Source organism: Fringilla coelebs, assembly GCF_963513975.1.
Source record: "Fringilla coelebs genome assembly, chromosome: 25".
Taxonomy (NCBI): Eukaryota; Metazoa; Chordata; class Aves; order Passeriformes; family Fringillidae; genus Fringilla; species Fringilla coelebs.
In genome coordinates, this window is record NC_140051.1 from 4,272,989 (window position 1) to 4,288,368 (window position 15,380).

The following is a 15,380-nucleotide window of genomic DNA, read 5'->3' on the forward strand; positions in this document are numbered from 1 at the left end:
GCATACTTACAGAAGGCTAAAAAGATAATAATGAAAACTCATGATTCTCTCCAGAGTCCCAACACAGCTTGGCCCTGATTGGCCAATGAGTCAAAACAGTTCACATAAAACCAATGAAACAATCTCTAAACACATTGCAAAACACAGGAAAAGCAATCAGATAATTATTGTTTTCCTTTTTTTTCTCTGAGGCTTCCCAACTTCCCAGGAGAAGAACCTTGGGCAAAGGGATTTTTCTAGAAAATATGACTGCCACAATGAGGTTTTCAGACAGATTTAAGTTTGGTCTATTTGCATATCAGAGGTTAATCCTCCAATTGCAACTTCAGCTAATGAAGTCATTCATAGTTTGCTTCCCCCCAGTCCACTTTTGTTTATAGTTTTTGGGGCCTGAGGTTGTTGGGTGTCTTTGGATCTCATGCCTAGAGAGAAATTGTTTTGTCTGACCATGATATGAAGAATTCACTAGACTTAACACGGCACTTAGAGCTGTGCTGTCTTGGTTTGGAAAGACAGGGGCCTGCTAAGGAAGGTAAGAGCCTCCCCTGAAATGGAGGATGTGAACGCCCCCCCTGCCTCTGAATTGCTATAAATTTTAAATTAAGGGGCTCTTAGGCAAAAAATATGGGAGCAGCAATAACAGTTCTTTAATAGAGAAGGAAATAAAAGGATAAAATGAATAATGCAGTGAACCAAACCAACACTGCCAGAGCCAGAGCACAGCCTGACACCCTGTGGGTCAGGGTGCTGGCAGCAGGGCCATTGGAATTGTGGCTCAGCCCTCCTGCAGTGCCAGGGGTGGTTCTGCTGGAGCAGGGATCCTGGAGAAAGGTGCAGAATCCTCTGAAGATCCAGGGGCAGAGGCAGCTGCTGCTCCTCTGGGAATGCAGTGGGAAGCTGTGCTGGTGCTCCAGAATCTCAGATTATATCCAGGTAGGAATGCTTGGCTCCTCCCCCTGGGCTCACATCTCCCAGTGGGATGCTGTAGCTCTTATCAGCCATGCAGGGACATTCCATAGCCTGTTATCAGCAAATGGGAGGAGTGGGTGTGGAAGAGAGAAGGAAAAACTGCCCCCTGAACAGAAGGCAGGTGCCATGCAGATGGCAAATAGAATACAATTCTATTTAGAATACAATAGAATAACAGAATGGAATAGAATAAAACAAAATAGAATAAATACATAAATAAAATATAATAAATAAATAAAATAGAATCCAGTGGGAAGCTGTGCTGGTGTTCCAGAATCTCAGATTATATCTGGGTAGGAATGCTTGGCTCCTCCCCCTGGGCTCACATCTCCCAGTGGGATGCTGTAGCTCTTATCAGCCATGCAGGGACATTCAACAGCCTGTTATCAGCAGATGTTCCCCAGGAGGGAGGAGTGGGTGTGGAAGAGATAAGGAAAAACTGCGCCCTGACCAGCAGGCAGCTGCCACACAGATGGCAAATAGAACACACCTTGCCTTGCAGTCTGGGACATGCGCCCTAACGCAGCACAGGCTGTGAAAACCACAAAACCCTGAAATTCCCGGTGGTGTTTTGCAGGGAAGCTGTGCCTGCAGCACGAGGAGCTGGCCAAGAAGTGCATCGCGGCGCTGGCGCGGGAGCTGCAGGTGTCGCCAGACGTGGCCGTGCGCAACAACGCGGCGCTGGTGCTGTGCGACCTGTGCGTGCGCTACACCTCGCTGGGCGACAGATACGTGCCCAACATCTCGCTGTGCCTGCGCGACCCGCACCCCTTCATCCGCAGGCAGACCCTCATCCTGCTCACCAACCTCCTGCAGGTGAGACAGAGCAGAGGTTTTCCAGAGTAGAAACCCGTTTTAAGTGAAATGTGCATCTTTGAATCAAGTCTGTAGTGTGCAAGCACAGCTGCAGCACCCCCAAAGTGTTGGCTAGTGAAGGAGACACCCTCATCCTGCTCACCAACCTCCTGCAGCTGAGACAGAGCGGAAGTTTTCCAGTTTTAAGTGAAATGTGCATCTTTGAATTACATCTGTAGCTTGCAAGCGCAGCTACAGCACCCCCAAACTGTTGGTAATGAAGGAGACACCCTCATCCTGCTCACCAACCTCCTGCAGGTGAGACAGAGTGGAGGTTTTCCAGAGTGGAAATCCAGAGTGGAAGTTTTCCAGAGTAGAAATCCAGAGCGGAGGTTTTCCAGAGTAGAAATCCAGAGCGGAGGTTTTCCAGAATAGAAATCCAGAGTGGAAGTTTTCCAGAGTAGAAATCCGTTTTAAGTGAAATGTGCATCTTTGAATCAAGTCTGTAGCTTGCAAGCACAGCTGCAGCACCCCCAAAGTGTTGGCTAGTGCAGGAGACACCCTTATCCTGCTCACCAACCTCCTGCAGGTGAGACAGAGCGGAAGTTTTCCAGAGTAGAAATCCATTTTAAATGTGCATTTTTGAATCAAGTCTGTAGCTTGCAAGCACAGCTGCAGCACCCCCAAATTATTGGTAATGAAGGAGACACCCTCATCCTTCTCACCAACCTCCTGCAGGTGAGACAGAGTGGAAGTTTTCCAGAGTAGAAATCCAGAGTGGAAGTTTTCCAGAGCAGAAATCCATTTTAAGTGAAATGTGCATCTTTGAATTAAGTCTGTAGCTTGCAAGCACAGCTGCAACACCCCTCAAACTATTGGTAATGAGGGAGACACCCTCATGGTGCTCACCCACCTCCTGCAGGTGAGACAGAGTGGAAGTTTTCCAGTTTTAAGTGAAATGTGCATCTTTGAATTAAGTCTGTAGCTTGCAAGCACAGCTGCATCACCCCCAAAGTGTTGGCTAGTGAAGGAGACACCCTCATCCTGCTCACCAACCTCCTGCAGGTGAGACAGAGTGGAGGTTTTCCAGAGTAGAAATCCAGAGCGGAGGTTTTCCAGAGTAGAAATCCAGAGCGGAAGTTTTCCAGAGCAGAAATCCGTTTTAAGTGAAATGTGCATCTTTGAATTAAGTCTGTAGTGTGCGAGCACAGCTGCATCACCCCCAAAGTGTTGGCTAATGAAGGAGACACCCTCATCCTTCTCACCAGCCTCCTGCAGGTGAGACAGAGTGGAAATTTTCCAGTTTTAAGTGAAATGTGCATCTTTGAATTAAGTCTGTAGCTTGCAAGCACAGCTGCAGCACCCCCAAAGTGTTGGCTAGTGAAGGAGACACCCTCATCCTGCTCACCAACCTCCTGCAGGTGAGACAGAGCAGAAGTTTTCCAGAGTAGAAATCCAGAGTGGAAGTTTTCCAGAGTAGAAATCCATTTTAAGTGAAATGTGCATCTTTGAATCAAGTCTGTAGCTTGCAAGCACAGCTGTTTAGTCTGCCTGCCTGTTCTCGCAAAAAGTCTATGCTTTCTAAAATTTAAAAAATCTCAAATTTAAAAAATGCTCCAAGAAACTGCTTCAGCTGAAAGACAAAGATAAGGGGGGCCTCTTGAACCCTGAAACAGACAGAGAGGCTGCTACAGAAAGCAACATCAAAATGCCCCAAGAGTTCTTTCTGATAAAGAAAAAATTAGCAGCAAATGTCATGTGAAATCAGTAGAATAAATACATATGAGCCTATTGTGAAATGGTATGCATATGTATTTAAGAAAGATAAAAAAATCTGCAGTTGCCAGAGGCATGCATGTCATTTTAGAGAAATGATTCCCACATGTGTCCAGTGCTGTAATAAACATACCAACTTCACAATTTCACAAAAGTTGTGAAGTTTGTTTGCTTCCATAAATCACAGGCAGGGCCCTGCATGGTGCCTGGGGGCTCAGGGTGTAATTAATCCTGAGTTTAGAGTGTTTAAAGCTGGGCTTAGTGACTGGATTTTCTGCAGTCGAGTTGACAGCACCTCAGCTGGAGAATGAGGTTATTTTTAGTGGTGGTTGAGGTTAATTTTTAGTCAGTGGTTGCCCCTTTTCTCATCTTGATTTCTTTAAAATCCCTCCAGTTTCACTCCTCTGTCCATGGCTGTAACAGGCACCACTGCTGCTGTTCTATGAGGGATGGGGGAATGAGCAACACACAGGCTCTGGGGCTCTTCAGTCTATTCAGAAGGCTAACCTGAGGTTATTAGAAATTCATTCTTTTACACACTGTTCTGATACAGGTGGACCTGACTGGTCATTTAATCAACACCCCTCTCACCACTGGCTAATCAAGGAGACACCCTTTGGTAAACATGAGAAAACAACTGTTCAAAACACCAGCTGCAAGATTGTTTTAATTCTTTCTCTCAGTCTTCTCAAAACTCCCCAGAACAATTCCTGGGGAAGTTTATCTGGTTTTCTCTCTCTGACCAGGCTGTCAGGATCCACACACCACAATGCTTTTTTTTTTCCCTGCTGTCTCTGCTGATTGTTCTGAAGGTGTGAATGTTGAGAGGTTCAAGGTGCTTACCCTCCTAATATTCACATGAGGGCAGGTTTGGAGTTTGGTGTAAAAACAGAAGAGCACACCTGCTGTGGGGTGGGAGAGCAGATTTTTCATTTTTCTACTTTATTCTTCATACCTGGGGTAAACCTCAATGTGCTGTTGTGGCATTTATGCTGCTTGGAGCATCCCCCAAAATACTTTTGGGGTTTATTTTATGTGCCCCTGGCTGAGGTTTCACAGTTTGTTCATTTACCTGGTTACAATTTGGAGGTTCACACTGAGTTTTCGTGGTTCAGGCTGTTGATTTCTGCTGATTTTCACAGGAGGAGTTTGTGAAGTGGAAGGACTGTCTCTTCTTTCGGTTTGTCAGCGTCCTGGTGGATCCAAACCCAGATATCGCCAGGTAAAAATCTCAGCGGTGAAATGATGCAGGAGGTGAAGGTCAGAGATGTCTCAAAACCTGTCTCAGTCTTGGCACCTTCACATTGTGAAGAGAAATGCCAGTGATAAAGCAGATTATCCCTCTAACCTCTGTACTTCTTTAGGGTCTGCAGTGGTGGCAGGGAGGTGATGAGCCTCTCCCCAGGTCATTTGAAAGTCCCAAAGAGTGTCCTTGGCTGTCCTCAAAATGCACAACTCTGCTCTATTTAGAACTCAGTTATGCAGAAAAAAAGGAATTTTCGAGACAGACCCTTGTGAAATCTTCCTCGTGGTTTTCTGACAGGCTCTGTCTCAAGTGCTGGGTTTGTTTTAGGACTAGGATTAAATATTTTGTTGGAGTTTCCTTTTTCTTACGTTCATGCCTTGCCTTTTCAGCCTTCTGCCACATCTTGTAATTGTCAGAGGAATGACCTGTCAAATGATGAGTCAGAGGAATTATGCACTCTCATTTTAAGTGCATGTTTAGGAAGTTTTTGGAGGTTTCAAGGTCTCCAGCTGCTCTGTTATGTGAGAAATGAATGGGGCAGGTTTCTCTCAGGTGGGGAGCTCATGTAGAAATTAGGGTTACAGAGGAGCATTGGACACCTTGCTGCTCATTTCTGCCTGGAACAGTCAATCTGAGATGGATATTTCCAGAACCATCCACCTTTTGTCAATTACCATTCACATTTCCTTTTCTCTTCAGTGGCTTTTGAATATCTAAAAATGTCTTTCCAGTAGATGGTGGCATTGCAGCATCGTGTTCCTCCCGTTTCTTTGGGAGCCTTTTCCTTTGCACCTGCATTTGGAGGCTGCATCCACACAAAACCATGTTTTTCAAGCCTGGGGTTGCCTTGCAGCTCTTGCAGGACCTTTGGTGATGAACTTGTTGCTGAGTGCTGTGTCTCAGCCCCAGTGGAACTCAGGTTGTTTAAATAATTTAAATGCTGTGACAGGATTCAGGTTCAGATTTATTTCTGACTCAGTTTGCTTTAATGGCCGTAAAAATGAGTAGTGCTGTGGATGCTGGAGATGTCTGTCCCCCTGGAGATGTCTGTCCCCCTGGAGATGTCTGTCCCTCTGAGAAAGGGTGGGTGTCAGTGAGCTGGGCAAGAATTAAATGTGGTATTGAGGGAGATGTGGCAGAGGAAAACCATCCTCCTGCCTGGAGAGCCCTACACAGCTTCAGGGCTGGCTTTTGGAAACTCTCCAGTGATAATTTCTTCCTTCTCCTCCTCTGCAGGTTTGCAGAGTTCTGCCTGGTGCATCTCTTGCTGAAGAGGAACCCTGTGATGTTCTCCCAGCACTTCATCGAGTGCATCTTCCATTTCAACAGCTACGAGAAACATCAGAAGTACAACAGGTTCCCCCAGAGCCAGCGGTCAGTTGAGCACATTCCTGGCTAATTTTTGCTAAATTATGGGCTGTCTGGCCATGCAGCTCTCAGTGACAGCACAGCACTTGATAATTATCCATGCAAAAGAGGGAAAAGAGCCAGGGGAAGCAGTGCTGAGTTGTGTCCTGCCTTCCCTGTGACACTGCTGTGTGTAATTTGTAGGGCTGTGTGCTGTCCTAGCAGGTTTATGGGTCTTAAAAGGGACATGCAAATATCCCTGGCTGATTTAAGGTCTCATTATTCCTGGGAGCTGGCATAATGTGATTTGGGCCTCTGTAAAATGTGCTCTGCCACAGGGCGAAGCAGCTCTTCTCTCTGAAGGGGAAGGAGAACAAGGAGAAGAGGATGAGGATCTACACCTTCCTGCTGGACCATTTCACAGATGAGCAGAGGTTCAGCATCACCACCAAGATCAGCCACAACATCCTAGGTAAGCGTTTAAAAATCTGCCAAACAAAAACCTGGTGTCTGTATAAAATCTCATGATCCAGGTGTTTTATCCTCCTACCTTGCCCATCACTGCTGCTTCTGGAAAATCAAATTATTTCTTGCCTGTGTCTTCCAGCTTGCTTTGTGGATGAGGTCCTTCCTTTGGACCTGGAAGGCAGCGAGCTGCTCTCAGATACATTTGCAGTCCTCAGCTGCAAAGAAATCAAGCTCTCAAGTATGAGGTCCAAACCTGAGGAAGACATTCAGGCTGATGAAGATGAGATGGCCATGGCCAATGCTGTCATGCAGGTGGCCCAGAAAAAGCTCATCTCACAGGTGAGGAGCACTTGCTGTGCTGTGGGAAGAGGGCTGGGCAGCTCTGTGTCTTGTAAAAGCACCATATGAGGGCAGAATTTGTGAGGGATGCTTGTTGTGGAGGTGGAGGGAGCAGAAGTGCGTTTCCCAGGAGCCAGGGGAGCTGTGCTGAGCTGGATTTGTTCCCCACCCCTCTCCTTGGCGGGGCATTTGAGCGGAACAATGATTTTCCTGCACCTCTGGGCAATTTGCCTTCACTGTGAGATCTGAGTGACTTAGTGATGCATCTGAAAAGGCTCCACTTAGGTTAAAAGCCTCTGTGCCTGTGTGTGGTGTAAGAGCAGCCCTAATTACAGTGATTCCCTGGCTGTGGAGGGATAACTCCTCTGTGGAGCCGCAGAGTGGCTTCTCCTTCACTGCCTCGCATAACTGTTCATGCCTTGTTCACAAAAAGGTTCAAAAGAAGAATTTCATCGAAAACATCATCCCAATAATCACATCACTCAAGTCCTTGATGGAGCAGAAGAGGATCCCTGCTCTTAAGGACCTGATGAACTGCCTGAGGGTAAGGGGAAGTGTTTTTCTTGCTGGTGGTGATGTTTTGATCCTCTCTGGAGTTAATGTGCAGCCACTGCCACAACCAAGAGCCTTCTGAGGAGGGAGGGATTCAGAAGATGGGATGTTGTGACACTGCCACTGTGTTAAATAACACAGTGGAGGGAGGTGGAGGGATTGGAGATGAGGCTCTCAGTGTGGAACGTGGGCAGGAGGAGATCTCAAACGCTGCAAAGCTTTTCCACGTTCTGAAGAACAAATTGGAGTTAAAACTCTTCAGTCTGTTAAAAACACCTCTGCTCTACCAACTGGTGTTTCCTTTCGCTCCCAAGCAGCTGTGATCTGAATGGGGATGTGAATCAGTAGCTGGGGGAGATTTCTGAAGGGGTCCAAACATTCCTTGTTGCTGCAGGAAATGATGCAAGATTACCGAAACGAAATCAAAGACTTCTTTGCTGTGGACAAGCAGCTGGCAGCTGAGCTGGAGTATGACATGAAGAAATATGAGGAGCAGCTGGCCAGGGAGAAGGAGTCAGAGCAAGAGCAGCCCTCAGCAGCCCACAGGGAGGTGGTTATTGCCATTAACTCTGTGCATCTCTCCTCTGCTCAAATTGGTGTGCTCCCAATGCCCAGGCCCTGCCTGGGGACCCAGCCCTTGGAGCAGGATGGTTATCAGGGGTTTTCCTCCCTCTCTGTACTTCCTGACAGAAGCTTTGGTTCTAGAGTCATTTAATAGCCTTAGAACATCAACAAACAAAGCCAAGATTAATGGAGAAAGAATTCAATTTAAAGGAAAAAGCAAGTCTAATTTAGCACTGGCTGGGTTTAAATGTTGTATTCTCTCTGTTCCCAGAATGATAAGCTGGTAACAAAGAAAAGAGTTCACTTTGCCTGACTTCAGGTGTCTAAAAAGTGGAAGTTCAAACACATCCCAGTCATGAGATACTCTTTTAAATTCAGTGTAAAGAAATAAATATGTGCCTGAGTCAGTTGTCCTGAGCTATTTTAGATCCCTACCTTAAGATGAGATGACTTCTAGCCTGGAAGTTCATTTCTCTGCAGACCTTGGAAGAGCACTTTATATATAATACACAGACCTCTAAACTGGGCCGTTTGTGTGCCTGCTCACTTCTTGGTAAAATTTTGGCCAATTGTTCCTCCCCAGCACTCTTTCCATCCATCCCACAAGGGGCAGTTCTGAAACACTCGGGCCCAAGAGGTTTTCTACTTTTGTCTCCACTGTCAGTCATGACCTTTTCTCCTGTTTTCCACAGCAGTCTCCATCTCTGGAGGGAGCTGCAACTCCTGGTGGCCAGAATAATCCCGGTGCTCAGTGCTCTGGGGGTGAGAGGCCATCCACACCTGGCTCCATCCCTGCCCCTGGCCCTGCTGAGTTCGCCACTCCTCGTGCTGAGGCTCTGAAGCAGCCACTGCTGGCTCGCAGGTGTGGGCTCCTCTTTGTTTCCTGCTATTGGACATTTATTCAATATTTGGATTTCTTTTGAATATTTAGTTATATTTTATATTTCCATATTATTTTCATATTACATTCTATGTAATATTTTATCGTCTATATTTATTTTTATTTTTAATTATGTATTTATATTATATCTTTTACTATTATTTTATATTAGAGTTTATATATTTTGTCTCTGTTTATATTATTAATATTATTTTTAGATTAGAGTATATTATATTTTATATTATTTTATATTAGAGTATATTATATTTTATATTATTTATATTATTTTTATTTTTATTATATATTTATCTTTTCTATCTTTATATTACTTTTACATTAGAGTTTATATATTATTTTATATTTTTAATTTATTAGTATTATTTATATTTATTTTTAATTATTTATATTTTATAATATTTTATATTAGAGTTTATATCTTACTTTACACTTTATATTTTTATTATTTATTTCATTTTATAATGTATTTATATTTTCTATTTTGATAGTATATTTACATTATTTTCACAGAATCACAGAGTTTATATCTTATTTTATATTTTAAAATTTATTTTTATTTATTTTATTTCTATTATTTATATTTTAATAATAGTTTTATATTAGAGTTCCTATAATTTTTTTATTTTATATTTTATTTATATTATTTACTTAATTTATTTCCATTTATTTATGTTGCTTGGCTGATCCTTTCTTTAGAGAGTGGTCTGAAAGTCACAAGTGCTGCAGCATAATCTCATTATTAGGTGTTGAAGATGCTGAGGGAGGGGACAGATCTTCCCTCAGGGTCTCCCTGGGGCTTTCAGAGGGAGATGCCAGCCCCTGTCCCTTTGTGCCCTAGGGCAGCGTCCCTGAGCACGCTGGCCATCCTCACCTCGGCCAGGAAGGCGCTGCAGCAGAGGAGCCAGCAGCGCAGCCGGAGCACGGGCAGGAGCTGGGCAGCTTCCTCCGAGGCAGCGGGCACAGCTGGCAGCCAGCAAGGTGGGGAACTGCCCTGAATGGGCACAGCTGGCAGCCAGCAAGGTGGGGAACTGATCTGCAGGGGCACAGCTGGCAGCCAGCAAGGTGGGGAACTGCCCTGAATGGGCACAGCTGGCAGCCAGCAGGGTGGGGACTGCCCTGCATGGGCACAGCTGGCAGCCAGCAGGGTGGGGACTGCTCTGAATGGGCACAGCTGGCAGCCAGCAAGGTGGGGACTGCCCTGTCCTGCTCTGCATGGGCACAGCTGGCAGCCAGCAAGGTGGGCACTGCTCTGCAGGGGCACAGCTGGCAGCCAGCAAGGTGGGGACTGCTCTGCATGGGCACAGCTGGCAGCCAGCAAGGTGGGGAACTGCTCTGCAGGGGCACAGCTGGCAGCCAGCAAGGTGGGGAACTGCTCTGCAGGGGCACAGCTGGCACCAGCAGGGTGGGAACTGCTCTGCAGGGGCACAGCTGGCAGCCAGCAGGGTGGGAACTGCTCTGCAGGGGCACAGCTGGCAGCCAGCAGGGTGGGAACTGCTCTGCAGGGGCACAGCTGGCACCAGCAGGGTGGGAACTGCTCTGCAGGGGCACAGCTGGCAGCCAGCAGGGTGGGAACTGCCCTGCCCTGCCTTGCATGGGCACAGCTGGCACCAGCAAGGTGGGGACTGCTCTGCATGGGCACAGCCAGCAAGGTGGGGATTGCCCTGTCCTGCTCTGCAGGGGCACAGCTGGCACCAGCAGGGTGGGGAGTGTCCTGTCCTGCCCTGCCCAGCCCCAGGCAGAGCTGCAGTGCATTTCACATCTCCCTTACTCCCTTCTTGTTCCCAGGCTCCCTCCAAAGCCTGAACCAACAGTCCAGTGGAGGAAACACGACTGTGGTGGGGAGAGCAATCAGCACCCCAGAGGGTGAGTAGGAACTGATGGGTTATTTATTTATCTAAGTGCTTGCAGGAAGGAAGAGCCCTCCTGAAACCAAAGGATGAGAAAACTGAAACTGTGCATGGGAAAGCACAGTGCAGTGTCTCCATGTGCCTCTCACAGGGTCAGTGCAGGAGGGAATTTATTTTGGCATGCTGAGGTAACAGTGCCCTTTCTTCCTTCCTTGACTCTGGGGTGCTGAAGAGGAAGGTGGTTGTGCTTCCTCAGCAGCCTGCCCTGGCCACAGAGAGCCACAGACCCAGGATTTCCCCAGGATTTTCCTGGGGAAGGCTGTGAGAATATCAGAGAAAAGAATGAGAAACAATTCTTATCTTCACTTGCTGCACCTGGTGTTGTGCACATGTGGAGTGTGTTATGGGGATTTATTACCAAAGGGTGGTTTCTTAACTGGACACTGGTGATGGTGTTTGGAGAGATTGACCAATTAATCAAAGCTGTATTGGACTGTCTGTAAAGGTGCCACACTCAGAGCTGGGGAAGGGGTGATGTGGTTTGGTTACTGCACAGAGAGGAGTGTCCAGTGCACAAACTGGGAGTCTTTGCTGGTGTGCACTGCAGCTGAGCCCTGCAGGGACAGTTCTGCTGGAATGCTCTCTGAGTTCCAGCAGCAGATCCCCTTCTTTTCCATCCACTTGCTGCTGAGCTCCTTTAGATCATCTCTGTTGTGCTGTGAGGTGCAGAGAATTGAGAGAGCTGCAGGTGTGAGTTTGTGCCAGCTCAGCTTTCCTTAGGTTTGGGGGGGCTGCTTTGGGAAGGTTCTGGAATCCCCAGGGAGCTGTGGGACTGACTGACAGCTTTCCTTAGGTTTGGGGGCTCCTTTGGGAAGGTTCTGGAATCCCCAGGGAGCTGTGGCAGTGCCCCTGACACAGAGAGCCACACTGCAAACCCCTGACAGCCCTGAGCAGCCACTGGAAAATCTGATCCTGCCCTTCCTTCCCTGTGTGCTGGGCTGCACTTGTTGCCTCAGTGTTTCTCTTTGCCTGAGCAACAGGCAAAATAAAAAATGAAGTGGGGTTTTGTGCAAGAAGAGTTTTTAGAGAGCAGGATTCTTTGAGTGCTGTGGTCTCCTGGAAGCTTGCACGGCTGTTGCTCTTAAAGCACCATATGGTGGAAAAGGAGGGAAAATGTTAATCTGCAGTGGTGCTGGAGCTGAATTCCTGCTTTGCTTCGAGGCAGCATGTGTCCTTCAGCAGGGAGACAAACTGTACAGAGCAGGAGCATCACTTCAGTCAGCGTGTGTTGAGCCATCTGTATGGAGGCACAGGCTGATAGACAACCAGAATAAAACATTTTATTCCTCTGGTGTATCATTCTGAGACTACTGGAGATGCAGTTCTTTGTAAACAGGTTTGTACTTGAGAAGTTGGGAGCAGCTGTCCCCTCTTGCTGCCTCGCTCAGCTGTTCTGGCTGTGTTCTCTCCTCCCTTCTGTCTTTGGGGCTCCTCAGCTCCTGCCTGGTGCTGTGGGAGCAGCTTCAGAGGAGCTGGGAGAGGGGGATTGTACATAAACACACTGTGGAGATAAGCACACTGCAAGGGAAGCCCTAGTTCCTCATTTTCCCCCTAATTTTCCCCCATTTCTTTTCTATTTAATCTTTGCCATTTCCTTCCCTTCCTTCCCCATTAATGTCTCCTTACCAAGGTAACTCCTTCAGGCCACACTGCACAGAGTCACTGGCACAGGTCAGTCCTGGGAGATGCAGGGCAGAGCTAAGGCAGATGGAGCAAGTTTGATTTCTGCTCTAAGCTTCAGTGATTCCCTTCCAGGACGGGGCAGGAGTTAAAGAGCAAACCCAGCTCAGCTGTGAAGTCCTTTTAGCTGAGTTTCCAACTCCTGCCCTATAAAGCACTTCCTACCTTAATTCCTTGTGAAAGGTTCTGGGAAACATGAGCATAAAACAGAGCGTTGAGTTAAGTAAAATCTGAATATTGTGACATCTCTCCTGAGATAAATGACAGGAAAGAGACAGCTGACAACCAGGGCCTATTCAGGCAAGCTCAATTCTACCTAGCTCCCCTGTCAAGTGATTCCTCTTGTCTGGCTGCAGGCAGCTCCTCACAGAGTGGCTCTCCAGGGCCTTTGGCAGTTTCCAGATCTGCCTTGAGTAAGGGGAGCAACTGCTCTGGGTGGGATGTGCTGGGTGGGACATGTTCTCCTGCTGGGAGAGGTGGCAGAGCTTCAGGGCAAGGGGTGCTGTGCCTGCCAGGCAGGGCAGGGGCACAGGACCGAGGTGCCACCCTGATTTCCTCCAGCCAGGGAGGCTGTGGGGCTGGGATTGGGAGGTGATGTGCTCATCTGACTCAGCTCAGAGGTTTGAGGCTGGATGGGAGACCCTGAGGTCTGGGAGGAAGAGATAGATATGTGTGTTTGCAATTAACTGGATTTGCTCACTCTGTGACACTTGAGTATGGCCCAGCAGCGTGCCTTGCCCTCTGGCCATGTCACAGGCTGCTAATATGTGATTTTTAAATTTTTTTTTTTTCCAGAGACCATTAACGAGGTGACTTTTGGTGCTGGGGTCAGTTACATCAGCCTGATGCACACACCCCGTTCGGCTCCAGGCAAGTCATCCCTGGCATTTTTATTTGAGAGGAGGGGAAGGAAAAACAACCCCAAATGACCAAAATCTGTGGCATTTTGTAAAATATGAAAATACATGTATTGCTTGCAGTGAAGAAAGAAGCTGAGGATGGGCCAAGGGATATCATCTGTCTGACATCGCCGGAGAAACCGTGAGTGCAGCACGGGGCTGGGGCAGGCACTGCAGGGAGAGAGGGGCTGGGACATCCACTGCAGGGAGAAAGAGGGGATGGAACATCCACTGCAGGGAGAAAGAGGGGATGGAACATCCACTGCAGGGAGAAAGAGGGGCTGGAACAGGCAAGGAGAGAGGGGCTGGGACATCCACTGCAGGGAGAAAGAGGGGATGGAACATCCACTGCAGGGAGAAAGAGGGGCTGGAACAGGCAGGGAGAGGGGCTGGGGCATCCACTGCAGGGAGAAAGAGGGGATGGAACAGGCTGGGAGAGAGGGGCTGGAGCATCCACTGCAGGGAGAAAGAGGGGATGGAACAGGCAGGGAGAGGGGCTGGGGCATCCACTGCAGGCAGAGACAGAGGTGCTGGGGCAGCCACTGGAGGCAGAGAGAGAGAAAGAGGGGCTGGAACAGGCACTGCAGGGACAAGGAGGGGCTGGAACAGGCAGGGAGAAGGACTGGAGCAGCCACTGCTGGGAGAAAGAGGGATGGAGCAACCACTGCAGGGAGAGAGAGAGAGGTGCTGGGGCAGCCACTGGAGGCAGAGAGGGGTTGGAACAGGCAGTGCAGGCAGGGAGAGGGGCTGGAACAGGCAGAGAGAGGGGCTGGAGTAGGCAGTGCAGGCAGGCAGAGAGGGGCTGGAGCAGCCAGTGCAGGGAGAGAGAGAGAGGGGCTGGAACAGGCACTGCAGGCAGGGAGAGAGGGGCTGGAACAGGCAGAGAGAGGGGCTGGAGCAGCCAGGGCAGGCAGAGAGGGGCTGGAGCAGCCAGGGCAGGCAGAGGGGCTGGCCAAGGGCTTGGAAATGCAGGGCTGTTGTGCTTCCTTCCTGCAGCCCCTGCCGGCCTCGGGAGTGGAAGGTGGAGTCCCCAGCCCGGAGGAGCAGCCAGCCAGGGCCCCTGCGGCGCTCACAGCGCAGAGCCACCCCGAGGGCAGACACCTGAGCCTGCCCCAGTGCTGCGCAGAGCCAGCAGGCTCCTGGAACTGCCCCTGCCCTCCGGGATCAGAAATGGGTGTGAATGCACATCCTGCTCTGAGCTGGCTTTCCCCAGACCTGTCCTGGAGACGGGCAAAGCCTGCAGAGCGCAGGGATGGGGTGAAAGGGCTGCTCTTCACAGAGCCCACTGCAGGGCTCAGAGCTGCAGGGTGACAGGAGGGTGGCTTTTCACTCTCTGGATGTGTAATTTGTCCATTTGGAAAAGTAAGGGCATATCGTCTCCACAAGCTTGGCAATAAATTCATTTATCACAGCTTGCAGGGCAGTGAGTGGCTGGGTTTACTCACCCAATCCCTCATTGTCCCTCTTGGTTATATAATAGAGTTGCTTTAATTTGAAAAAAGGTGAAACAGCTTGTCACTGCCACACCCCTAAATCTGGTAATTGCACGCTACATCACCTCTTATTTGTTGTGCAAACTCCTGTGTGTATGAACAGCCTTAATGTTCTTTTTATATGGAATATTTCCATTCTTGAACTGTGTTATTTCCAGCTATTAGCATTTGATGAAAATAAATGGTTGCAGAATTAATTCCACCCACGGCGTCTCCCCTTTTCTTCAGCTGACAGAGAAATGATTTTTCTTCCCTGTAGATTTCTACAGCTTCTCAGTCTCTTCTACCACATCATTGGTTTCTTGGGCCCTCAGTTCAATTAATGTTGGGCCAGCAGCTTTTAAATAGAGACTTTGACTTGACTGCAAGCAGGGTATGAGTGACTCAGACAAGGGGGTAAGTGCCTTGTTTATCATAAACACCCTGGGTAGGTCTGACCCTTCCTGA

The 15,380-nt window shown here is 48.3% G+C and overlaps 2 protein-coding genes across 2 annotated transcripts in view; one reads left to right on the forward strand and one right to left on the reverse strand.

Annotated features, from left to right (window-relative positions):
• Window positions 1-14,596, forward strand: part of NCAPD3 (non-SMC condensin II complex subunit D3) — a gene marked incomplete at its 5' end in the record, with an annotated part of 36,706 nt that extends 22,110 nt beyond the window's left edge. The window contains 13 exons of the mRNA XM_084221534.1: window positions 1,547-1,785; window positions 4,683-4,762; window positions 6,023-6,160; window positions 6,472-6,605; window positions 6,741-6,940; window positions 7,374-7,484; window positions 7,887-8,045; window positions 8,749-8,918; window positions 9,793-9,932; window positions 10,740-10,817; window positions 13,337-13,411; window positions 13,522-13,582; window positions 14,437-14,596. Of these exons, the coding sequence (XP_084077660.1) occupies window positions 1,547-1,785; window positions 4,683-4,762; window positions 6,023-6,160; window positions 6,472-6,605; window positions 6,741-6,940; window positions 7,374-7,484; window positions 7,887-8,045; window positions 8,749-8,918; window positions 9,793-9,932; window positions 10,740-10,817; window positions 13,337-13,411; window positions 13,522-13,582; window positions 14,437-14,545 (1,694 nt within the window). The 3' untranslated portion in view covers window positions 14,546-14,596. The remainder of the gene's footprint in view (window positions 1-1,546; window positions 1,786-4,682; window positions 4,763-6,022; window positions 6,161-6,471; window positions 6,606-6,740; window positions 6,941-7,373; window positions 7,485-7,886; window positions 8,046-8,748; window positions 8,919-9,792; window positions 9,933-10,739; window positions 10,818-13,336; window positions 13,412-13,521; window positions 13,583-14,436) is intronic.
• Window positions 1-15,380, reverse strand: part of JAM3 (junctional adhesion molecule 3) — a 132,959-nt gene that overhangs the window by 83,887 nt on the left and 33,692 nt on the right. The gene's annotated exons all lie outside the window — the stretch shown is intronic.